At 40.9% G+C, this 25815-nt stretch overlaps 1 protein-coding gene across 10 annotated transcripts in view; it reads left to right on the forward strand.

The window, feature by feature from the left end:
• NCOA7 (nuclear receptor coactivator 7) overlaps positions 1-15679 on the forward strand; it is a 156151-nt gene extending 140472 nt beyond the window's left edge. For 7 of the 10 annotated variants that reach the window (XM_034990526.1, XM_034990527.1, XM_034990532.1 and 4 more), the window contains 5 exons: positions 5470-5595; positions 6928-7080; positions 12564-12659; positions 13105-13178; positions 13551-13686. In XM_034990526.1, coding sequence (XP_034846417.1) covers positions 5470-5595; positions 6928-7080; positions 12564-12659; positions 13105-13178; positions 13551-13686 — 585 coding nt within the window. Of the gene's footprint in view, positions 1-3869; positions 4188-5469; positions 5596-6927; positions 7081-12563; positions 12660-13104; positions 13179-13550 lie in introns of those variants that run through there. The other 3 variants (XM_034990528.1, XM_034990531.1, XM_034990533.1) reach the window with 2 other exon arrangements.
• Positions 15680-25815: the final 10136 nt, after the last annotated feature.

The following is a 25815-nucleotide window of genomic DNA, read 5'->3' on the forward strand; positions in this document are numbered from 1 at the left end:
AGTGCGGGGGAGGGTGGGCCACACTTAGCAGCACCAGGGGAAAAGGAGCTACCGAGGTACACAGGGAGGGAAACGTCTGCTCGATGATCTGGTGTGGGCCTGGGCAGTCGGCCCCAGGCCTTCTCAGACTGAGGAGAATGAAAGAGGGGGCAAATTCCTCTAGAGAATACTCTCTAGATCTGTAGTGGAAGAGGAAGAAAAAAAGAAGGGATAGAGAAGGAGGAAGAAATTAGTTGGCCTCTTCCAAGCTCCTTGTGCTTGTGGATAACTGGAGAGACAGGTGGCTGGACTGGTCAGGCCACCTTATCTCTGTTTTCTTGCCATATGGCAGAGAGTCCAAAAGTGCAGTGAGTAGAAGAATGCCGGCCACGATCCCTCCCGTGCAGGAGCAAGCTCGCATGCTAGCATTACCCTAAAGCCAAGCCGCTGTAATGGCACTGCGCCTCCTTTATGGGTGGGGAAGGGCACCTTCACTCCCCCCGAAGCTAGCAGGTGTCTGATCCTCAGCATGTCCAAAAAAAAACACGAATCTTGCCCCCAAACTTGCTTCTTCTCACATATTCCTATCTTAATTAGTGGTATCCCAAGCTAGAAACCTACATATCATCCTAGCTTCTTTTCCTGAATCCTATCTAGTCAGAGTCTTATTGATTGTGATTTTACATGGTACAGGGACCTCTACTTCCCTCCACCAAGCCTGCCCCAGTCAGCCTATCTTCACCCTTCACTTGGACTTCCAAGGGCACCTCCAGTCTCAACGCAACCACCAGGCCATTCTCCCATACATAGTCTTTCTAAATAAGCTTTATTTCCTAATTTTACATAAGGAACACCTGCTTATTGTAGGAAATTTGGAAACTACAGAAAAGTACAATGTGGAACGTTTAAAAATAATATGTGACCACACTTAACACTTTTGTACATTTTATTCAATTCCTTTTTTTCTCTTTTATTTTAGGATGTTATCTCGGGGGAGAGGGGTAGGGAGTCTTGCTTTTTATTTTTGTAAAATGCATTCATGCTTTATGTATAGGTTTGTATCTGGCTTTTCTCACCTAACATCTTGTGAGAATTGGATCATCTTAAAGATTTTTAAGCCTCATTTTAATGGGTTGCATAATATTTAAAATCTCAATTATAATTTATTTAACATTTCCTGATTTTTAGGAATCATTGTGTTCAAGTTTTTCACAAGGATGAGATAATCTGCAACTCTTACTATTCTCTTAGTTTCCTAGAAGTGACGTTAGTTGATATAGGGGTACTAACTTTTTTAAGACTCCTGTTTTTTATATATGACAACTTAACTTGCCAGCAATATGAGGAATACCCCTCTTCCTGTGTTTATGCCAGCAGAAAGTATTACTACTATTATTCCTTTCCCAAAAATTTTGCTAATTTGGAAGCTGAGAAATAATATATTTTAATTTTTATTTCCTTGGTTGAGGATAGAATAAATGAAAAAAATATGTATGTATGTAAATAGTTTCATCACACTGCATTCTTTATGATTAAAAGATACTAATTTTTGTTTTACTGATTTTTGTTTCCTGTATTTTTAGAAGATTTTATCCATTTATTTGAGAGAGAGAAAGAGAACAAGCAGGGGGAGGGAGAGGGACAAGCCGACTCTGTGCTGAGCCTGGAGCCTGATATGGGGCTCCATCTCATGACCCTGAGCCAAAATCAAGAGTCAGTCGCTTAACTGACAGCCACCCAGGCGCCCGTCCTGTATTTTTGACCAATTTTTTTCTAGATGGCTATTTGTCTTTTAATTTTACTTATGTTTTTTGTTTATGTATTTTTTTCCCTGTAGTGTTTTTAGGTATGGGTGGCCCTGTAGTATCAATCTAAACTCCACTCAATCTGCAGTTGATTTATTGATACATGGTAGGTAATACTTTTAATAGTCAATTTTTTCCAGCACTGTTTAATGATTTCTGATGTTTCCTTCATCATATTTAAAGCTCTCATATATGTTCTGTGCTATTTTACTTGGTTAATTACCACATGGGAACATATACTCCCATGCTTAACAACACTCAGTGGCTCCCCATTGCCTACAGCTATCATTACGCACTGGCCAATCATCGGAACCACCACTTGGTGAATTTTTTTTTTTTCTTTAACTGAATCCTAGACCTTCATCACTAAAGACATTAATTCAGTAGGTCTGGGAGACGAGTGTCAGAATCTGTGTTTTTAAAAGCTCCTAGATGATTTTGAAGAATAGCCAGGTTTTAGAAAAAGTGGCCTCTAGAATGGCATTACTTCTTAATGGCATTACTATTCTTTATTTTCTCCACTTCTGTCCCTCCCCAGCTTCATCTCGACTTCTCTTGCTTTCTGTTCTCAAGCCACAGTGAACCTAGAACACAGCTGTTTTCCTCCTGTACCCTCCACTTGGACATCTCCCCACACCCCACCTTCTGCTCTCAAACTGAAGCCCCATCACCTCCGTATATAAGCCCTCTCTGAAAACTCACTGGGTGGCCCCACCCACCTTTGAGCTGCTACTATTAGCATTTGTATTACGTGGAGTGGCATTCGTTTACTTATAAATGTCTCTAGGACACCTGGGTGGTATAGTTGGTTAAGCATCAGACTGTTGGTTTCAGCTCAGGTCGTGATCTTGGGGTTGTGAGATTGAGCCCCACACTCAGCACGGAGTCTGCTTGGGGCTTTCTCCCTCTTTCTCTGCCCCTCCCAATCATGTTTTCTAAGATAAATACATCTTTAAAAAAAAATAAAAATAAATGTCTCTCTGCTGTCTCCTCACTCGCTTGAGATTAAGGACTGCTTTGTGTCCCCAAGTCTGGCAAAGTAACTGGCACTTGCCATCACAGAGAAGACAATCAGTAAATGCAAGCTGTTGTGAAGTGTCAGGTACTGAAGAGAGAATGCTGTCTCACTGGCACAAAATCCAAGTGATTCTGCCCCAGATTGTGTCTTGGTTCTTGCATTGAAAATAAATTCTAGCTGACCTGGGTCTGGTCACTAAGTATCTGCCAGAGTTCTCATTAGAACCAACCCTTAGGGGCGCCTGGGTGGCTCAGTTGGTTAAGCGACTGCCTTCGGCTCAGGTCATGATCCTGGAGTCCCTGGATCGAGTCCCGCATCGGGCTCCCTGCTCGGCAGGGTGCCTGCTTCTGCCTCTGACCCTCCCCCCTCTCATGTGCTCTCTCTCTCTCATTCTCTCTGTCTCAAATAAATAAATAAAAATCTTAAAAAAAAAAAAAAAATCTTTAGAACCAACCCTTAGGATGAGCTTTGCAATAGCACTCTGACCCCCTCACCAGTACCCAAGACCATTTTAGATGTGGAAGAGTCACAGAAAGATCACTGAAAATTGATCCAATGGTAATCTACATTTTTTCCCAACCCCTCGCGCCATCTGATCTGGGAAGTAGAGGTGGGCTCATCATGCTTATCGGTCATTAAGGGTAAATGTTCCTTTGCCAGCTATTTTGAAAAACTGAATCTAAAGTAACATTTTTCTCAGCCTCATATAAACCAGATGTTCTCCCATTCTTTTAAGTTCCTCATATCTAACAAACATGATGTGGTATTGAAGTAAAATGCCATTGGCGTAAGTATAATGAACCTACCTTGGGTAAAGGCTCCTTTTATCCTTCCTTCGAGATTCAAACCTATGTCCGGCAACATCCACAAAGTTTAAAATGGAAATTTAGCTTTAGAGAAGGTGCTGAAAAAAAACTCTGGAAAAGCAGGGCTAGAAGAGCTAGCTTAGCCAGAGGACAATTAGGAAGGAAAGTATAAGAAGATAAAGGGAAAAAAAAAAAACAAAAACCCCAAACCCATGGAGTTGTGTTGCAGTTAGGAAACTACCATTTCAAAGGTGAAAGTGTCATTTTACAGCCTTACAGCTCTGCCTGACAGGAAGTGTGTGTTTGCTCTAAATCCTAATTTGGGTGTGTTCCTGTAGAAATGTTGAACCCTCTCCTGAGGGAAACAGAAACTCAATTATGCAGGAAACTAGATACAGCAAAAACAGTCGTAGCTCCGTGTGGCTGGAAGCAGCGGCGTGTGGCGGCAGAGGAGAACGCTGTTTCTCATTAGAGGGCAAGCGGACAGTTCTCCCTCCCAGCAGGATGAGAACCCGAAGGTTGCCCTTGCACATTCAGATTTTCTATTGTGCCAGACCGGACCAAGAGCCTTTTGTGAAGGTATGTTGGAGTCCCTGAGAGCTGATAAGGTGCCGGTGAATCCTCAGAGATCCACCACTCGCTATGTTTCAAAATGCCTTCTAATGAGAAAGGATATGCTGACATTTCAACCGAAGCAGGTGTTTTATTTGTTTGGGAGATGGATATGATGTGGCTTGTCCCTTCTTTTTGGAGTAAAAATCCATATTTTAGTTGTTCATTCCACAGCCCTATTTGTACCTCTGTTAAATGTAGAGTCCACTAAAAACATGTGCTTTATTTAATACATTTAAAATGCTGCATTTGTGATTCTTTGCCAGGGTTTTAGGTAAAGCCCCCATGAGAAGATAGTAAAACTTAGTAGTTAATTTCCTAACCAAAAATCTGGCTCAGCCGGTGGCAGGTACTTTATATCTGTCACTGTGCCTATTGGAAATCCAGTGGTGTGTCATCTGGCAACTTTCACTAGATGTAACGTAAATGCTTTTTCTCTATAATGCAAACGTCACTGATACTAATACCGAGGTATTTTGCTGAATTAGTTACTATATCATTCAGTTTCAAAATCATTTAGTGATTTATCCAGACGTTAGGAGGGACAAAAAATAGATTTTTAAGTTGAAATTGACTTTGGTTGTTCATAAGCATAGTTAACAGTGAAATAATAAATGTGCACAAAGTCCTTTTTCTCAGTTTTGAAAGGTTATTTTGATGGTTTCTGATTGTACAAAAAGAAATGTAACCTAATTGTAATTTAGCCTAAAGCTTTGTCTTTCTTTGTATTGGTGCTTCTGGTGGATGTTAGCATTTGTTAGTTCTATCAGGGTTTGGTGCTTTGTGCCATAGCCTTGAGAGAAAACATTAGAGGAGTCTTGATTAAACAAACTATCCTTATCTTCCCAATTTCCCTATTTATAGAAGATTTACGGAATGATTGCTGATTAGTCCCTTAACAATTCACATTTAGATGCAGGCCAAAAGAGAATAATTTAGGGCATTTCAAGGGTACAAGTCACCTGTGGAGTTATGCATAATCACACTCAGTGAGCACTCAGCAGCCGCAGAAGAGGAAAACCTGTGACTTTAATTTGTACATAGTAAGTGTCTCCGTTGTACTGTGTTAGATTCTGCGTTTGTTCAAAATTGTAGCTGCAATTAGCCCTTTTCCCAGAGTTCTGGTTCAATTTCTGTCCTACTGCTAAAACTCCACCTGTTACAGGCAGGTGTGTACCTGAGGTCGTTTTTAGTAGGCGAAGGAAAAGCAAATATATCAGGTTTGGGGGGCTTCTCTTCTCCATTTCAGATCATCACCGTTGAGGAGGCAAAGCGCAGGAAGAGCACCTGCAGTTACTATGAAGATGATGACGAGGTGGCCCTGCCAATCCTGCAGCCCCACAGTGCACTCCTGGAGAACATGCACATAGAGCAGGTGGGCTCTCCCTGGGGACTTAGGACGGGGGTCTTCCAGGCCTTAATAAAGAAGCATTTCGCATCCCTGCATTTGCTTTTCTCGCGGGGTGAAGGAAGAGCCAAGTTTTAAAAGAAGAACACCAGCAGCCTAACCAACACCAGTGTCCTTTCTCCTCTTCTGGGGAGAAGAGGTCACTTTCTTGGGAGTTTGGGGGCTTGGCCAGAAACTATATCCATCTCCTAAGTCTGAATGAAAAGCCCTTCTTGTCTTCAACACAATTTTTAAATTGTCCTACCATAGTCTTCATGCATATTCCTAACACTTAAAAAAGGATCCAAATTTATCCTAGTGATTATTACAGAGTTCCAATAGTTTTAACTTATTGGGCTAAATAAAAGTTATATAGCAAATACACTTTACTAGCTTTACGAAAACTACCAACCCCTAGGAGTAGTTTTCCTTTTTCTGTGATTTCCTTTGTTCACTTTATATTTTCTGAAAATCTTTTACTTCAATTTTATGAAAAACTATGGTGTGCTGTACTTGAACTTCAGTAAGGAATCTCTTGCATTTCTCCCATAAGTCAACTTAGAAACCTGAATTTCGGAGACCTTAAAAGAATCAAGTTCAACTCCCTCAGTTTGCAAATGAGTCTGTAAAGGCCCAGGAAAGCCAAGAGACTTGACCAAGCAGTTACAGAAATGGGGTTCATGCTGATACTACAACTGATACTAAGCATTCTGAAGACTTAAGTACTTCATAGCCTCCTTTGTTAGTATTTTTGAAGAGACACGCATTATTGGTGTTTATGGCAGCCAAATTTAAGCTAACTGTTAATGTAGGTGAAAGAGGCAGCAAGATGAATACAGACTACATTTGACTACTAGCGTAAAACACCAGTGTTTTCTTCTTCTCCTCACTTCTGTGGGAAGCTGCAGTTAGTCGTCAGTGGCAGCTCTGAGCCTATGAGCATTTAGAACGAACAACTGGAGAACCATGAACTGTTTAGTGAAGGGCAGGTCGAGGTGTAAAAGGGAGAGCATGTGTCTAATTCATATGAAGCTAGGTGCTGTATCTTCAAATGTATAGTTGCCTAGTGACCCCTCGTTCAGGTCCCTGAGAGGGAATGTATGCTCTGGGGGGCATCCCTGCCAAGACAGCACCACCAAAGCAGTGATTTTTCCCTTCTCTTTCCTGGTTCATAGTTACAAATATTTGTCAGAGTAAAAGGGGGCAACATGTGAGTGCGTATGCTTTTTGAGTTTGAGCCTCAGGTACTTGCTTTGTGCTACAAGCTCGTCAGATCCGTGGGCGAATTGTATACATACATCTCCATCTTTGGATTTGCAGCTGGCCCGACGCCTTCCAGCACGGGTACAGGGGTATCCGTGGAGACTCGCCTATAGCACATTAGAGCATGGGACCAGTTTGAAAACTCTCTATCGGAAGTCAGCGTCGCTAGACAGTCCTGTCCTGTTGGTCATCAAAGATATGGATAATCAGGTGAGGCTTGTTCCGCTCACAGAAAACATTTTTTGGTGAAGATTTTCAAACTTACACAGTCGTAGAGAGACCAGTATAAGAACTCCCCATCATCCAGATTTTACAGTGAGCAGGATTTTGCCACATACGCTTCATCAGTCTTTCTTTGTTGGTTTTTCTTTGCTGGAGTATTTTGGAGTAAATCCCAATTACTGTGTCATTTCACCCCTACATACTTCCGAATGCATCTCTAGAAGAATATGGAGTGTATTTCCAAATACAGTCACAGACGGGAATTTTTTTTCCTGTGCTCACTGTATAGTAGGAAATTCTGCAACCTAAAGCTGGAAAAGTTGGACAAAAGTCAAGTCTGGATTGAGAGATAGTGCAGAAAGAAGTTCCAGTGCCATACCAGAACTCTTTCCAGGGAGCTGAAGTGGTGCCCACAAACCTTGTCTTCATGGTTGCTCAGATGGAGAGCCAGTCAGGGCTGTGGTGTGTTGTACCTGAAGGACCCAATTGTTATGAAATAGCAAGGAATGTTCTGTACCTTTGCTCATTGCCCTTTCGCCTGTGCTATATGGAGGCAGTGGTGAATTCTAGATATTATCCCCATGTCCCCTCACTAGTACTTCTCTCAGTCAGCTTGGGTGTGAGTGGCATCTGTGCAGTTTTCTTTCATATACTACCCACTCCGGTTTTTGCTCCACAAAAGGAAGACATCTTTCAAGTCTGCTATTTATTCATTCCAGTTTGGCCTGTGTTATATCAAGAAGAAATTCCTTTACATTTTTAAGATGTAGATGTTATTCTTTTCTCTTTCTGGCATTGAAGCAGGTTTTGTTCAACAGCCTTTCATTTATTTATATGTTCAGAAAATGTACGAGTGCCTGTTATATGTGGGGCACTATTAAGCAGTGGGAGCTTGCTGTGAAGCTATATAATTGTGTTCATTTTAGGGAAATAGATCTTTGTTATCATAATTTGTCTTGGGAGAAATTAGAGAGATGGGGGTACTGGAGGCATTGTCTGTCTCCACTGTGATCTTTCCTGGGACTTTATTGCTGGGTTATTATAGATAAAGAATTGTGGGGAGTAGTTTAGCTATTATTACTGTTACTGTTATTATTTCTTGATTGATGACATTTTATTTAATCGTTGAAAATTAAAATAATAACAGCAGTTTAAAATGGAATTACATAGGGATTTAATGAAATGTTTGAAAAGTTGGATGTTACGTTTTAGAGGAGCTATGGCTAGATGGTTTTAGACCCCACACAAACCCTCACCGTAAGTATAGATTAGTTCTCCTGCAAATTTACCAAAAGATACCAAGTTTGTTGGGGCACGTGTTGGCAGCACAGAGCAGGGATGCAGCACAGCTTCACCAGGCTTCCCATCAGCAGGTATATAAATGAGGCCTCTACCTGAAGGCTACACTATTCATCAGGAGGTGCAGTCTTACTGGATCTGGTGCCCTCGAGGTACTTGTGTGGATGAAAACACCTGAATACTAACTCTGCTCTCCACACCCGTTTACCCCCAAGGCAGGAATGTGGCTTTGCTGTGTTTGAGAACATGATAGAACAACACCTGTAAATTTATCTGGGAATAAATTATATAAAATTCTAATTTAAAATTATACATGCAGAATGGCAGCAAAGGGAGCTCTGCAGAATCGATAATCAGTGAAACAACCATAACTGGTAGAAATTATAAAAAACAACAGTCACTTCAAGTCTCTAAAAATTGCTGTGATACACCCTCGAGGGGCAGGTCCCTAGCACTTCTTACCCCCTACCCAAGATCTGTGTTTCAGAGGCTAAATTCCAGGTAAGGATGGCTTAGAAGTAGAGGATTATTTTCTTCGACCTAACCTCTATTCCTAGGGGAGATGCTCTACCTTAGGCATGGTAGAATAAAAGAGTATCTAAAGCCCTTGCCACAGCTCTTAGGACAGAAGTTCTTTGCCAGGTGAGGCAAGCCAAGACCACCAGCTACTTCCCCTACCTGCCATCCTGCTCATGAAATACGTGTTCCTCTGAGGGAAGCAGGCCACTATCCAGCCCCCAGCTCCACAGCAGAGCCCCTGGCTCCCAGCTCTGGGAGAAGAGGCAGATCGTAAGACCTCGAGCTCTGCTAACCTCCTCCCATGGACACACCAAGGTTACAATGGTAGAACAGTTCTCTCTGAAAAAGACCTGAAGACTAACAAAACGGATCTTCTATAACACGGGACAGGAAAAAAAAAAAATGACAAAAGAAGAAAAGCCACATCAAGATGGGTAGGAGGGGCAGAAAAGCGGTCTTGACAGGACTCCACCCCATCCCCCTAGTGACCCACAAGAGGGAGAGAGATCACAAAACATGCAGCTCCTCTCTGAGCAGTGAGGGGTTCAAGTCCCACATTGGGCACGCCAGCCTATGGGCCTGTGCCAGGAAGGCAAGCCCCCAGAACAGCTGTCTTCGACAACTAATTTCTGGGAGAGCATGAGGGCTGTGGGAAAGGGAAATTCCACTGTTGAAGGGCTCACACACAGACTTACTTGCGCTGAGTCTCAACACAGAGGCAGTAGCTTGAGAAGCACGTGGGCTGCAGGTGAGGGAGATTTGTTGACTAGTTTTAGAGAGTATCCCAGAGGGGCAGGGGTCTGATAGAGCTCTCTGGGAATAGAGACACTGGAGGGTGCCAATTTTTTTTTTTTTTTTTTAATGCTACTTCCTTGCTAGCGTGGTGCTGGGGGGTGCCATTTTTGGTGCTCTCAATTTCCCTTGCTAGGGAAATTGAGCCCCACAGCTCACTCCATATTCCTCTGTGGCCCCAGCCCACCAGGCCAGCCCAGTGCTCATCCATCTTGGCCTCCACCCTGCCAGACCAGGCCCTCAGGCTGGCCCCAGCTCTGTGCTCATCCACCATAGCTGCTCCAGACACAGCACACAGACTTTCCCCAGCCATGCACTCATCCACTTGTCCACTGTGGCTCCCACCAGACCCTTTGCACATGCTCCCGCATCCTGTGCTTATCTACCATAACCCCTGCCCTGTCAGACACAGTGGTTGAACTTGCCCTGGCCTAGCCCCTGTCCACAGCATATCTAAACACAAAACAAACCAAAACCCTAAAAAGGACATAGAGCTCTGAAGCTGTCCCCAGACAAACTGACTTTATTTAGAAGAGTATGGAGAAGTTCAAGCCAAAGGGTACTCTAGAAAATGATGAAAATTTTGGTGGTAAACAATTAAGAGGAGGCTGTTAACTGCATGAAGACAACAAGCCAAACTGAGGACCATCTAGTTTACCAGAGAGAACCAGGAAAAGAGATAGCTAAAGGAGGACCTTCCTGGAGTTAGGATAAACTTCATAAACTGACCAAAGAAACTACCCCTGCAGAGGGGCCCAATTTTAGTCAGATTAGACTGTGGAGTAATTCATACCACAAAGCATTGTGGAAAATAGCAAAATTCAGGCAATTGATAGAGTCTGATTTATACTAACTTAATTCCAGTGAGGTACAGAAATGTTACTTCGATATTGCTCAATTACATTTTCCCATTTTTGTGGTAATTTTGTTACACATATTACACTGATGTATATCAAAAACCCAATGAGAAATTGTGCATTAAGGGGGGCACTTGATGGAATGAGCACTGGTTATTATATGCAACTGATGAATCATTAAATTCTATCTCTGAAACTAATAATATGCTGTTATCTTAATTAAATTGAATTTAAATAAATAAATTTTTTAAAAATAAAAAGATTACTACTTCATGTAATTTTTTCTACTAAAGAAGCTGAGAGAAGAGAGGAGAGCAAATATACATTTATACGTTTTGTTATATAAACCTTTTTTTTTTTTTTTTTTTACCACTTTTGGTTGTCTCAACTTTTTTTCCCCCATGGATTCCTTTGTTGTGTTATTGGCAAATATATTAAATTTTTAATATCATTATATACATATCTATAAAATTTCTTTCAAAATAAGTGAATAGAAAAGAGAAAATGGACATTTTCTTGCATAACCACAATGTTATGTACCTAACAAAATTAACAGTAATTTCTTAGTTATCATCCAATCCCTAATCCTTAAATAGATTTCCATGATTGCTAAGAAGATTTTAGCTAAGAAAGAATATATTTAGAATCATGAGAGGGTGAGCGTAGGGTGGCTTTTCCTATTCATTGATCAGAAAAGGACCCACTTTCTTCCTCCTATGGCCATTGCCCTTCTTGTCCTACTATTTTAAGCACATGCTTTTAAAAGTAGATGCCTATCACAGTGTTTTTTTTTTTTTTTTATTGAAAGATCACCAAAAGAAGGAAAATGGATTTTTGATGTTTTTGTTACTGTTTTGTTTTTGTTTGTTCCTAGCAGCTCTAGAGAAAGGCTTTAGTAGCAGGAAGTATGAAGAACATTATTAGAGTTTCTAGACTTCTACCCTACCTAATTTTTAGTATTTTAAGTTGCCAGGAACTAAGTGTAATTGGTGAAGAAGAGATTCCACATTGATTATAACCCAATTAAAATAATATTCAGAAGTTATAACATTTTTCAGATAACCTCCATTTAAAGCAATGTTTCTCCAGTGGGTTTCCGAAGTAGAAGGTATATCAGAATCACTTAGGGATGTTTTCAAAATACATATGTTCACTCTTGCCATCTCTTACCCTTGCAAGCACTGATCAGGATCTGACCAGAAAGATAGAAAGCTAGGACAGTGAGAAAAAAATAGAAAAATTATTGGTTCAAATACATCTAAATCACCCTTAAGGTCCATAGTATTATGGGATTGTTGTTTTTTTTTTCTTAAAAGCCATTTCGAGCTAAGAGAGATCTGTCATGTTAAGGACACAGTGTTAAGCATATTGAGAACTCATTTTTATAAATCGAAAGAGAAAAATTTATTTTCTCTGGGGACCTGTCTGGCCATGACTCCACTTATAAAACACCTAAGACACATGATTTTGTTCTTTCAACCACTCACTTCCGTGTGCAAGATGCATCTTGTTTCATGTTCCCAGTATGTCATCTGTATTCACTAAAGGAATTGGAACAATTGCTGGCCTTTGACAAATACGTTCTCTGAACCACTTGAGTTCCAATTAGAACTAGGGATATTTTATTTATCTGTTTGTTGGTAGTCTTTTTAATTTAAGAGCTCTAATTTAGTAATGGTCTTTGCTGAAAGAGGTTTAATGATATCTCAGAACAGGATTGTGTTAGAATATTTCAGAAAGCCATTCTTTGGGAGGCCATTCTTTGAAAGAAGATAATGTTTCGGGGCACCTGGGGGGCTCAGTCATTAAGCGTCTGCCTTCGGCTCAGGTCATGGTCCCAGGGTCCTGGGATCAAGCCCCGCATCGGGCTCCCTGCTCAGCGGGAGGCCTGCTTCTCCCTCTCCCGCTCCCCCTGCTTGTGTTCCCTCTCTCGCTGTGTCTCTGTCAAATAAATAAATACAATCTTAAAAAAAAAAAGATAATGTTTCTGTGTTCTTTTGACAGATTTTTGGAGCATATGCAACTCATCCTTTCAAGTTCAGTGACCACTATTATGGCACAGGCGAAACTTTTCTATACACATTTAGCCCCCATTTCAAGGTACCGAAGTGGGAGAAATGCCCGACTTCCCAGTGCTGCGGTGTCAGCGGCGGGGGCGGGGGCGGGGGGGGCGGGGGCCTGTCTTTGGAGCCGCAGCGGTTCCATGACCTCAGCTGGACTCACTGTAGCCTGGGTCTGCCCTTCATGGCTCCAGCACACAGACTGCTTGGAGGGTCCCTCCTTGGGCCTTGAAAACTGCTTTTCTGTGTGTCCTGGGATCCAGGGAGGCATGACAGGAGGTCAGAGCCAACATGTGCTTGAGAGGTCTTGCCTACTTTATAACCCCTTTGAAGATCTCATCCTGGTATCAGAAAGGGCTGGCAATCAGGAGCTTCCTCAACCAAGGGGTAGTTTCCTTCCACACACAGTACTACGCTAGTAATTCCCTCTTCGCTGATTCTCCAGATTCAGATGTCTGTTCTCTCTCTTGTGTTTCTACCCTAAGGTCTTTAAGTGGAGTGGAGAAAACTCATACTTTATCAATGGAGACATAAGTTCTTTGGAACTTGGTGGTGGAGGGTAAGATTTTTGTTTTTATTAATTCACTGCCTGACCTGTGAGAGTCTGTTTAGACCCAGGTAGCCAAAACCTTGTATCAGGTGATTTTAGCTAGGCCGTGTGCTTAATTAGGACAGTGGCCTAACACATGGCCCTAAGAGTCAAAGATAAAATGGTTTATTTATGTGTCTAAAGAAGGGACTACTAACATTTGTCTTTGGGGAAAGATGAGTCATTTAAATGGAATAAAGGAAATGTATGCTTTGTTTTCCAAGCAGTTTAGGGTTTTGTCTGTTGGTAGCATAAAGGAAAGAAGATGGGGCAAGGGAGGGCAGAGAGTGTGCCACATGAGATTGAGGTGTTTTTACCTTTTTGTATTTGTGATCTTTTCAGGGGACGATTTGGTTTATGGCTAGATGCTGATTTATACCATGGACGGAGCAACTCTTGCAGCACTTTCAATAACGATATCCTTTCCAAAAAGGAAGACTTCATAGTTCAGGACCTCGAGGTATGGACATTTGAGTGAAACTCACTCAGACTGCCTTAAAATACCACATTAAAAAGATCGGGTTCCATCAGCCCTCCTAAAGCTGGCTTCCTGGAAGACACAGCCCCGGCCCTGACTGCCTCATCCCACCATACTGCTTTCTTTCCGCCAACGTCTTAGAGCATGGCCACACCGCAGAGGGATTCTGAAAGGGACATGTGGAGGGCAGACAACAAAGAAAGAGAGTTGAAGTCCGGAGTGTTGAAAGACTTAATACTCCCATTTCCTTCAAATCTATACAGTGAGGAATCAGAATATTTATAGATGTATGAGTTGAATGCAATTTTTATTTTTGGTAACTGTGAAAAAAATATACTGTGGAAATACATACATGCCTTGTGTATTTATCAACATAATTTTCATTACCAAAATGTACAGCATAATATTGTTTGCCATGGAAAAGCTTAGTCTCATTTAGAAAAATTGAAAGTGCTCGGCACTTAAAGGGAATATATGATTTTTTAAAAAATTGTCTTATTTATTATTTCTAGTATATTGTCTAAAATTTGTTGGCAGTTTTTTCTTTTAATGTGTCAAATCTTGAAATAAATGTATACATTTTGTGCTATGTTTTGGCAACAAACCCATTTGATTTATATAGTTTTATATTGAATTTTTTTTTTTTGGCCCTGATTAGGGTGATAGGTCTTAAGTATATATATATACACACACACACACACACACACACACATAATTCTGAAATTTTAAAAACTCATTACCAATGTTTATTGATTTGACTATTGTAGGCCAGCTTTCCATTTAGTCATTAAAAAAGGAACATTTTTACTTACTCTGAACATAATTGTGTAAAGAAGCCATTTCTCAGTCATAAGTTGGTATTTACAAAAACGGATACCTTTCTGAATCCAGACTTAGAACAAACCCTGCTTTTGAAAAGAAAATGTTTTGTTTCTTACAAAATCATGTGTGTTAATAACAAAAACTTTATTTTCATGTGCTTTGTGCATAATTTTCCCCAGGTTCTTAAATTAATGAACAGGCCTCTGTTTTAAAAGGAATTGAATGTTTTAATTTCTGCATATTTTATATCAAATGAAAAATGTCAAATTAGCCCAACTGTCTTGATTTCTAGACTCTTTTGAGAAAAAGCAATGCAAAGAAGTGCATTCATACCAAAATTGGAATAAAAAAAGTAAAACCTATTTTTTAACATCAACCCATTTTCATATCATAAAATACTCTTTGTTAAAAATGATAATAAAGCCTTGTTAAAAATTAAACAATATTACTGATTGCCAAACTTTTATGAAAGCCAAAGACTGATAACGGAAAACGTTTTCAAATAACAGCCAAAGCTGAGAAATGGTCTGTCATAAATTACATCCCCAGTGATCTCTGAAAGGAAAAATTAATAACAAGTAGCATTTATATACCTGCATTTAAAAAACATAAAACTGCCTTTAGAATGTTAGCCTTAAGCTGGCAGAATATTTCCTTTATTCTCTTATTTTAGGATATTTATGAAAGAGAACAAATTGCCAAGTGGCCTCCTGTCAGATCAGCAACTATTTTACTCACATTCCATGCAAGTTTAAATGAATTCTGTTAAATCTTAAATATGTAGCCTGGGTGTGCTTTCACCCAAGTTCTCCTATTGAGAACTCTTGATTAACAACATATTGACAGTTTAACCTTAACCTGCTCATTAAATGATACGTTGGTGTGAGAGATCAGGAATGTCTCATGATGATCAAGTTTAGCATTTATGCCATGTGCAACCATATGCTATTAACGAACAAAATGGTCATTTTGCATATAGTTCATGCCTACCTAGTTTAGTCCATGATATTATACTTGTAAGAGCATATCCAGATGCTGTGTCCAGATGCTGTGTTCTCTATTTAAAACAGTATTGTCCAATCAGAAATGTGTGGCCCTTCATTTATGGATATTGAGTATATGTAATGCAGTGCTAGCCCAATATTTTCAATAAAGGAATTTATGCATCCAGTGTGATTTTCTTTCCCGAGGATTAATTCAACAGGTATTTATTGGATGCTAGAGGTTCTCCTTGTGTGAGAGGATGATGAACTATGCAGAATTAAACAAGGTCCAGTGTTCATGTTTTTATCGCTGCCTTGGAAACCCCTTTTTCTTCCCAGTAGCCACCCTCTTATTCTCTCAGTCAGTTCATGAAAACTCCTGTTAGTTCCTAGAGCCAGTTTCTCTGTTCTTAATCCTTCTAGCTGTTCTTTGAATAGTGACCTCCTCTTTTTAACATCTCTCTTGATCTACTTCCTAATATCCATGAAGGATCTTACCATCTCATCAGTTTTTTTGATCCCAGGCATGCTGTCTTCTAGGCCCTAAAGATGAAGACCTCAGTCTTCACTGCTTCTCAATTCCTCAGTTTATGAGACTACATCAAAATGCTAGGGTGGGAGGGGGCAACCTAATGGCTCACCAGACTCTGTTGAAAATGATTTAGATATATCCCCATGCTACAAGTCACCAGGAACATCCTGATGAGCGTGAGAAGTATTATTGCCCTTCATTTGTTCCTTTCCTTAATTACTTCTGAACTTTTAAAGGCATGTGAAGCAAGACTAGTAAAAGAACTACTTTCCTTTTGAGGAAGGCACTGAGAGTCCCTTAAGATAGGGAAGCTAAGATTCATATTCTTTTTAGGATGTCTAACTTATTTTTACCAACATAATCAGATAAGAAAGGTAAGGTGGTCTAAACCAAAGGCAGTTCCAGAAATTCTAGGTCAGTTATATTCACCCCTTATACAAATATCAGAAGTACTTCTGACCACTTCCTTCTGCCCAATTGGGTCACATACTTTTTCTCATTCAGAGGAAATCCTAACCTCAGAGCATCACATCCTCTGCTCCTACCTCCTCGCCTGTGACCATTATCCATAGTGATCCCCTAACAGAAGTGTCTTTACTTTATAATTCACACCAAAATCTAAGGTCTTACTGCCTGCCTTGCTATTTCAAATCTAGTGATTCAGAATAAAAACTAGATAGGGCCTCCCTGGTGTGGTCAACCAAGGCACCAAAATGGTGTTTCTTGATAGAATATATCTTTGAGGACCTATTGTTTATTTTCTAGATCAGTGCTGCTCAATAGAACATTCTATGATGATGGAAAGGTTACATGAATTTTTCACTATCCCTTATGGTAGCTACTAGCTGTCGTACTAGTGTTGAACACTTGAAATGTGACGTGAGTGACTGAAGAGCTGAATTTCTAATTTTCATTTAAATTTAGCCAAATGTGAGGGGCACCTGGGTGGCTCAGTCAGTTAAGCAGCTGCCTTCAGCTCAGGTCATGATCCTGGAATCCCGGGATCGAGTCCCGCATCGGGCTCCCTGCTCAGCGGGGAGTCTGCTTCTCCCTCTGACCCTCCCCTCTCTCATGCTCTCTGTCTCATTCTCTCTCTCAAATAAATAAATAAAATCTTAAAAAAATTAAAAAAAAAAAAATTTAGCCAAGTGTGGCCAGCCCCTGCCATTGTGAACAGTACAGCTCTAGATCTAGATTTGGCATAGCCAAATCATATTCCATCAGCAATGAACTCAGACTATTATTCCCTCACCAGAAGAGGACCTTCAGTTCTGAGTACTTTCATTCATCTCTGCCATTATCCACACAGCTTGGCACCACCTAAAGTAACAGTGTGGGTCTTTATTGTTTCGGGTAAGTGACCAGAGGACTGAGTTCCCTGAATCTTTCCAAACTGAAAACTGGAATCTCTCTAGGAGTACTGATCTCCACTGCTACCCGAAGATAATGAAAACCTCTCCCAGGCCTTGTTTCAAATTAGGATTTTCTGCCTCGGCCATCAGCATGTGTTTTGTTCCTACCATTGGACATTCTGCTGCTCATGGTAGCCCCGTAGGATGCCATATCCCTCATCAGGCACCCATCCACAATGCATGATGAACCACAGGAAGGAAAAACCGTTTATTCGTTACACAGAACCATGCATCCAGTTTCAGAATCATCAAAGAATAATGAACCACCAAGAGTGCCTCAAATAGTTATATTTGGTGACCAATCTTCTTTACTAAGCTTGTCAACTGGGATGCCCACTAGCTACATGCCCACCCAGAGAACCTGCTTGCATGTGGAGAAAGTTTTCAACATCAACCTGTTAGAATGAATGGTGGTCAAAAAGCATTAAAGACCACAGATGATCTTAGTGTCCTATTTACACATCAACAAGGGCCCATCATTTGATCAACCACTTCACCTCTAGGGTTACAAAAAATAACCCTGATGTAACTTCTTAACATAACTTGAGGAAACCACTAAACAAGAAACACCAACAAGAAACACACTCATGTTCAATAAACTTGCACGATAAGGCATGTTTTTTCATGTCTCCACAGCTAAAAAAAAATAATCCTCCTTACCTTGACATACTTTGAAAACTTTGTAATTCAGCCTGTCAGTTCAGCCTTTAATCCCTACAGCAATCCTTCTTGGCTTAACCTCAGTCTCCACTAGCTGATGGATGAACGACATTTTACCTAACAGCTGACTGAGATCAGCTCCTTCATCTCCAGTTAACAGTAAGAATATTTCTTCAAAGACATGCTGTGTTGAGGTATTATGTCAACCGTGGGAGTTGTTAAAAGGCCCCATTATTACTCCATACCCAGCAAGGCCTGGTCTTGTTCTCGTGCAGCATGTTTCCCTATTAGGTCCTCCAAAGGGTCAGAAAAGTGGGTCGGTGTGACCTGGAGTCCAAAAGGAAGAGTTGGGGGCATATGACATAGGTTCTATCATCAGATCACCCAGGTAGAATTCAAAGCTTCTAAACATTTCAAAAGGCAGCTGGCATAGTGCCCAAGGTGTGAACATTCTGGGTTTGAATCTCCACTCTAGAGCTTACCAGCTATGTGAACTTGGTTAAGTAATTTAACTTACACGCGCCTCACTTTCCTTATCTACTAAGTGGGGATAATGATAATGACCACCCAGGATTGTATGATGATTAGAGCACTTAACAGCAGTGCTCAGGATAAAGTAAGCACTACTAAACAATAAAGGAACTCCGCCCTTCAAATGGAGAAAACTAATGATGTGAGACTTGCAAAGGAAGCTTCATTTTCTAAGACAGCACCTCATTTAGTTAGGAAAACTATTTTTCAGACACATTGCAACAGTTCACATTTCCTCTTTAGATATTTTTACTAAGGATTTGTTTCCTTTCATAATTACAAAAATAATACATGTTGATGGTAAAGTTTTTAAACAGTACAGAAGGCAATTCAGTAAAAGGCAAACATTTTCTTCCCTGCATTCCCAGAGATAACAACCATCAAACTTTCTTATGTTTCCTTCTAGGGCATTTCTATACACACATACTTATTTATAAATTCTTCACATGAACAGAAGAATACTGTATATACCATTCTTCAGTTGTCTTTCTGATTTAACAATATACTGTGGACAACATTTTGTAACAGTATGTATAGACTTACTTCATTCTCCATTGCATGGGTCTATCATTGTTTAAACGGTTCTTCATTAATAGAACTTTTTTTTTTTGGCTATTAAAAAGTTCTGAGTAGGGGCACCTGGGTGGCTCAGTCGTTAAGCGTCTGCCTTCAGCTCAGGTCATGATCCCAGGGTCCTGGGATCGAGCCCCGCATCGGGCTCCCTGCACGGCGGGAAGCCTGCTTCTCTCTCTCCCACTCCCCCTGCTCGTGTTCCCTCTCTCGCTCTCTGTCAAATAAATAAATAAAATCTTTAAAAAAAAAAAAAGTTCTGAGTAACATCCTTGTATATAGAACTTGGTGCATTTATGAATGGTATATATATATATTTTTTTTTTTTTTAAGATTTTATTTATTTATTTGAGACAGAGAATGAGATAGAGCATGAGAGGGTCAGAGGGAGAAGCAGACTCCCTGCCGAGCAGGGAGCCCGATGTGGGACTCGATCCAGGGACTCCAGGATCATGACCTGAGCCGAACGAAGGCAGTCGCTTAACCAACTGAGCCACCCAGGCGCCCTGAATGGTATATTTTTGAGGTAATTTTTAGCAGTGAGTCAGAGTTACATACTTTTTATTTAAAAAGATACTAATTATCCCTCCATAAAAGTTATACTAACTTGTTTACACCAACTGTCTATGAGTATGCCAATTACCTCATACTCTCACCAACACTGATTATGTCCATCTCTTTTTAATCTTTGCTAAAATGGTATCTTTTTTTCATTTTCATTTCCTAATCATCAATGATATTGAAAATCTTCCCACTATTGACTATTTTTGTGTCTCTCTCCTGAGTGTTCTGTCCAAGTCCTTTGTGTTTTTTCTATTTTCATCATCTTACTGATTTTTTATAGTACACCATTAGTTTCTGATATAACGTTCAATGATTCATTAGTTCAGTATAACACCCAGTGCTCATCATATTATGTACCCTCTTTAATGCCCCTCACCCAGTTACCCCATCCCCCCACCCACCTCCCTTTCTGCAATCCTCAGTTTGTTTCCCGGAGTCAAGAGTCTCATATGGTTTGTCTCCCTCTCTGATTTCTCTCCAGTTTCCCGCCTTCCACCCCTATTGTCCTCTGCACTATTTCTTATGTTCCACATATGAGTGAAACCATATGATAATTGTGTTTCTCTGATTGGCTTAGTTCACTTAGCATAATACCCTCCAGTTCCATCCATGTCGATACAAATCATATTACTGATGTGTAAGCATTCTTTGTATATTCACAAAATTAGCCCTGTGTCATGTATATGTCATATATATACACACACACACTATAAAATATTGTTTGGGTTATATTTTTAATATGCACGAAGAGTTTATAATTTCTTTGTAGTCATATTTATTAATCACTTTCATTATAACTTCTGGGCCATAATTTTTTAGATCAAGTCAAATTTATTCAGCATGGGGGCACCTGGGTGGCTCAGTCGTTAAGCGTCTGCCTTCGGCTCAGGTCACGATCCCAGGGTCCTGGGATCGAGCCCCGCATCGGGCTCCCTGCTTGGCGGGAAGCCTGCTTCTCCCTCTCCCACTCCCCCGCTTGTGTTCCCTCTCTTGCTGTGTCTCTCTCTGTCAAATAAATAAAAATAAAATCTTAAAAAAAAAATTATTCAGCATGATTTCCACTCCTCACTTAAACATCTCCCAAAAGTATGTATCAATGCAATCTTTCACCTTATCTAAAACGCATCCTCTTCCTTATGCTGTACTAAATTACACACGCCCCCCATACTTCAGAATATTTAGAAATAACCTCCTCCAAGATCAATTCCACTCTACACTAGCCAGTAATCATCCTGTTAACACATGTCAATATCTTCAGGAAATGTCTTGGGTCAAGAACTGAATGTTCATCTTCAGTACCGTCCCTGTAGTGAGTAAGCGAGAGCTGAGCAGTGTTGATGGACAACTTCTGCCTGGATCTCCAAACCCTGTCATGATGCCTTGCTAAGGAACAACTGATATGCTAACAGTAATAATAGTGCTGAAGGGGAGAATGAGGAGGATAGGTAACATTTATTGATCACGATTCACCCTCTTTTATATGCATTATCTTATTTGATCCTCAAAATGGAACCAGTATAATTATTATCTCTGTTTTAGAGATGAGGAAACTGATTCTTCAGAAGTCTCGCTTGAAGACACAGAGATCATGAGGGTTAGAGCCACAATATGTTTAGTAATGACTGACCCCAGAGCTGAGCTCTCAACCACAACAGTATGCTGACATTGCCTAGTCTCTGCAACATCTCCATCACCTGGTTACCCACACTCTGCTTAACCACCTGATGCACCAAGATCCACAGTTCTCTACTCTAGAAAGAAAGCTCCTTAATGTCTGGGAGCTCTCTGTGGCTAATCAAGTCTTGTCTATCCTTATAACCCCAGTGTTTGGCAGGGTGCATGGCACCTAGGAGACGTCCAATAAATGTCAAGTTTAACTGACGTGCATTACTGAAGGATATGAACTCCAGAGACATTAATGGATTTGCCCAACATCCAACAACTGAGAGGCAGAGCTGGGACTAAAACACAGGTTTGGGATTCCTGGCTCTCTTCCCCACCCCCCACCCCCATACAATGTTCAGTTACAAACTTGCAAACATGATTCTTAAGGTTGTGGTGCAGAAAGGAATGATCCTTCCTCTAACTGCTCAAGTTCTTCCCTTAGGTCTTAGGGATATAAGTGAAAGAAGACTGGGGAAGAGATTTCGGGGATGTGGTGGTGGTGCTGGTATGTGTAGTTGCCCTTGGGAAAAGAATTCCTTCATTTTTAGATCTCTTAGTTATTGGCGTTCTGAAAAATGTAGACTGAAAGGAAGTTCCAGGGCCTCAGGGGCTTAGGACATTGGCTGGGAGTTACATTCCATTTCCAAAAGTGAAGCCTAGAAAATGGTTCAGAAGACCATTTACATGAAGGGTCAACTATCCACTGAGTTTGCACTTAGGTGAAGGGGTTGAGAGAAGAGTGCAAAGCCAAATGATAAACTGAATTCTCCAGTCTAACTTATTATGTTGACTTAGGGAGATTTATCAGGCAACATCCCCCCCCCAAAAAAAACCCCACAAAAAACAAGAAGGACATTTTATAAGAGCATCTTTCATAAAATAGATAATCTAGGCAAGGTAATACAGTGCCCGATACTATGTAAGCATGTAGTAAATGTTAGCTAGATCCTGCAACCTTCACTTACTAGTAAGTCACTTATCTGTAACTGTTACCTCTGTGACTCAGTTTCCTCATCTGTAAAATGAGAGTAATAGTACCTTCCTCAAAGAGATGTTAGGAGAATGAAATAGGTTAATATATGTAAAGCGTCATTATAATATGTACATTTACTTGTTTTTTGTTTACCCTTCAATATTGTTTCTAAGATTCATTCATGTTGCTTACTGCAGCCGTATTTTATTATGTGTGTGTTTAATATTCTTCTGGCGAGGGGTGCCTGGGTGGCTCAGTCAGTTAAGCATCCGGATTCTTGATTTAGGCTCAGGTCATGATCTCAGGGTTGTGAGATTGAGCCCCGCCTCGGGCTCCACACTTAGTGGGGAGTCTACTTGAAATTCTTTCTCTTTCCCCCTGCCCCTCCCTCTGCTCTCCTGTGTATGCACGCTCTGCTCTCTCTCTCTCCCTCAAATCAATCAATCAATCTTTTTTTTTTTTAAGATTTTATTTATTTGACAGAGAGAGACACAGTGAGAGAGGGAACACAAGCAGGGGGAGTGGGAGAGAGAGAAGCAGGCTTCCTGCCGAGCAGGGAGCCCGATGCGGGGCTCGATCCCAGGACCCTGGGATCATGACCTGAGCCGAAGGCAGACGCTTAATGACTGAGCCACACAGGCGCCCCTAAATCAATCAATCTTAAAAACAAATCCCTCTGGTGAATATTCCACTATACCACTACTTATCCATTCTCCTGTCAATGGATAGGGTTACTCACAGCTTTGTGCTTTTTGTTTTGTTTTGTCAACAAAATCTGAAAGAGTCTCACTGGATGGAACTGCTGGACCCTCCAGTATGTGAATATTTGGCTTGACAAGATACCCCACAATGTTTCACAAAGCGACTGTACCATTTATATGCCCATACTAAGAATACCTTGTCCAACATCTGATATTGTTAAATTTCTTCATTTTTGCCATTTTCAAAGGTGTGCAAAGTTATTTCATTGTGGGGCACCTGAGTGGCTCAGTCAGTTAAGTGTCTGCCTTCAGCTCAGGTCATGATCCCAGGGTCCTGGGATCGAGCCCCGCATTGGGCTTTCTGCTCAGCGGAGAGCCTGCTTCTCCCTCTGCCTGCCACTCTGCCTATCTGTGCTCTATCTCTCTGTCAAATAAATAAAGAAAATCTTTTTTTTTAAAAAAAGTTATTTCATTGGAGTTCTAATTTGCATTTCCCTGACTACTAAAGAGGATGAGCATCTTTTAATAGTTTCTTGCTCATTCATGTTTTCTCTCTTGTGAGATGTCTATTTTTGCCTGTTTCTTCTAGTCTGTCTTCTGCAAAGTGGTCACATGAAATCCTTGCCATTCCTGCCTTACAAATAATAGACATTAGTCAGCCTGCTAATCCTATCTACTTCTGATGAGGAGGACAAATAATTAATATGATAAAATCTGAGGTTCCCAGGCCATACAAGGGTATTTACTCAAAAGTCTCCCAGAAACAGGCAATTATCTAGGGAAAGGGGTGAAAAAGGAGGATGTTTGTTGGATTGTGTTTTGCTTTGCAGATTTGGGCATGTACTGGCACTTATTAATTTGGTTTTGTGATTTTTAAAAAAGATTTTATTTATTTATTTGACAGAGAGAGAAAGAGCACAAACAGGGGGAGCAGCAGACAGAGGGAGAGGGAGAAGCAGGCTCGATCCCAGGACCCTGAGATCATGACCTGAGCCGAAGGCAGACACTTAACCGACTGAGCCACCCAGGTGCCACTGTGATTTTTTTTTTTTTTTTTGAAACATCAGCAAGCAGTTTGATTGTAACAACAGTAAACATTTATTGAGTGCTTATGAGCCAGGTGCTATTCTAAGCACTTTACACATATTATCTCAATTAATCTTCATAATAATTTATGATGGTCAGGAGACAGATACTATTACCACTATTTCTCAATTGAGGAAATGGAAACCTTGAAAAATTCATGACTTGTCCAAGGTGGAATTACTAAATGACAGAAATAGGCTTCAAATGGTAGAAACAGGCCTCCCTAGCCCATGCCTTTAACCACTCAGATAATCACAGGAGTTGGTTGGGAGTATAGCAAAGATGGAGGGAGGGCACGGTGGGTGCCCAGAAGCTGTTCAGGGTACTGATGGGCCTTTGGGATCTATACTGGGCAGGGATAAAAGTTGAAGATGGGAGGGCAACTGAAAGAATTGAAGAAAGATCAAGAACAGAAATTATTAAGAAGTCAGGAGCACTGTCCTGCTGGGACAGTGCTTGTAGAGGTGTGAAGAGTCACTAGAGTCACCTAAAGTCACTAGGTTTTGAGAGCATCTGGGTAAATGCAAACTTAGGACTGGGAGTTTGGCAGCATTTGTGGGCCAGGTGCTGAAGCTTTCCATGAATCTGGGCGAGCGACCTAGAGCTGGTGGATGATGATGACTACGCCTCATGCTACAGCATGAAACTCAAAAGGGGGCAGAGGGTGGGGAGTTACATACAGGTAGGAATGGAATCACCTGGAACTGGTAGTTAGAAGCTAGGAGAATACCAACACCCCTTTCAAATCTCTCTCAGCATGTTGAAAGGCAGGGAGAAAAAGCAGTTTTTGTTTGTCAAGGCTCAAGGGAAGCGATGTCTTTGGGGGAATGCCAGGTTTCATTTAAGGCAAGAAAGTGAAGGTATGGTTCTCTGAGGACACTGAGGATATAGAATACTTACAGTGAAATTGTGGCTTTTACAGTGAAAAATTTCAAAGAGGTCGGCAGTGGAAAGAAGCTGGGGGAAAAGAAGCATAGCAATTTATGTATGAATAAAGAGTTTGAGGGTAACTAATAAGAACCAGAATGAATGGTATAGATGAGATTTTTTGACTTCAAAGTTATAAAGAAATGCAGGTATGAATTTGACTGAAAATTAACTTCAAGATGGGGAGTGTGTGCTGATTTACATTGTAGCTGTCTTCTGTCGATTTGGGGGGACAGAACGTACCTCTCTGCTGCTACTAAAAGGGCTGTAGGATGCCCCCCTCTATCAACCACCAATTAAATGATCCTGAGTAGGTTGATTCATCTTCCTGTGTCCCATGTTATCCATTTCTAAAATAGGGACAATAATAGCTACCTGTCTGAGTTGTCAGAGAATCAAATTAATGTACGTTTAAGAAAGGGCCTTAGAAAATGCCAGACGGGAGCACCTGGGTGGCTCAGTCGGTTAGGCGTCTGCCTTCGGCTCAGGTCATGGTCCCTGGATCCTGGGATGGAGCCCTACATCTGAGCAGGGAGCCTGCTTCTGCTTCTCCCTCTGCTCCTCCCCACCCATGCTCATGCTCTCTCTCGCTATGCTCTCTCTCTCTCTCAAATAAATAAAATCTAAAAAAAAGAAAGAAGAAAGAAAGAAAGAAAGAAAGAAAGAAAGAAAGAAAGAAAGAAAGAAAGAAAGAAAGAAAGAA

This window comes from Mirounga leonina, unplaced genomic scaffold (assembly GCF_011800145.1).
Source record: "Mirounga leonina isolate KUSES-001 unplaced genomic scaffold, KU_Mleo_1.0 Mir_53, whole genome shotgun sequence".
NCBI classification, from domain to species: Eukaryota; Metazoa; Chordata; class Mammalia; order Carnivora; family Phocidae; genus Mirounga; species Mirounga leonina.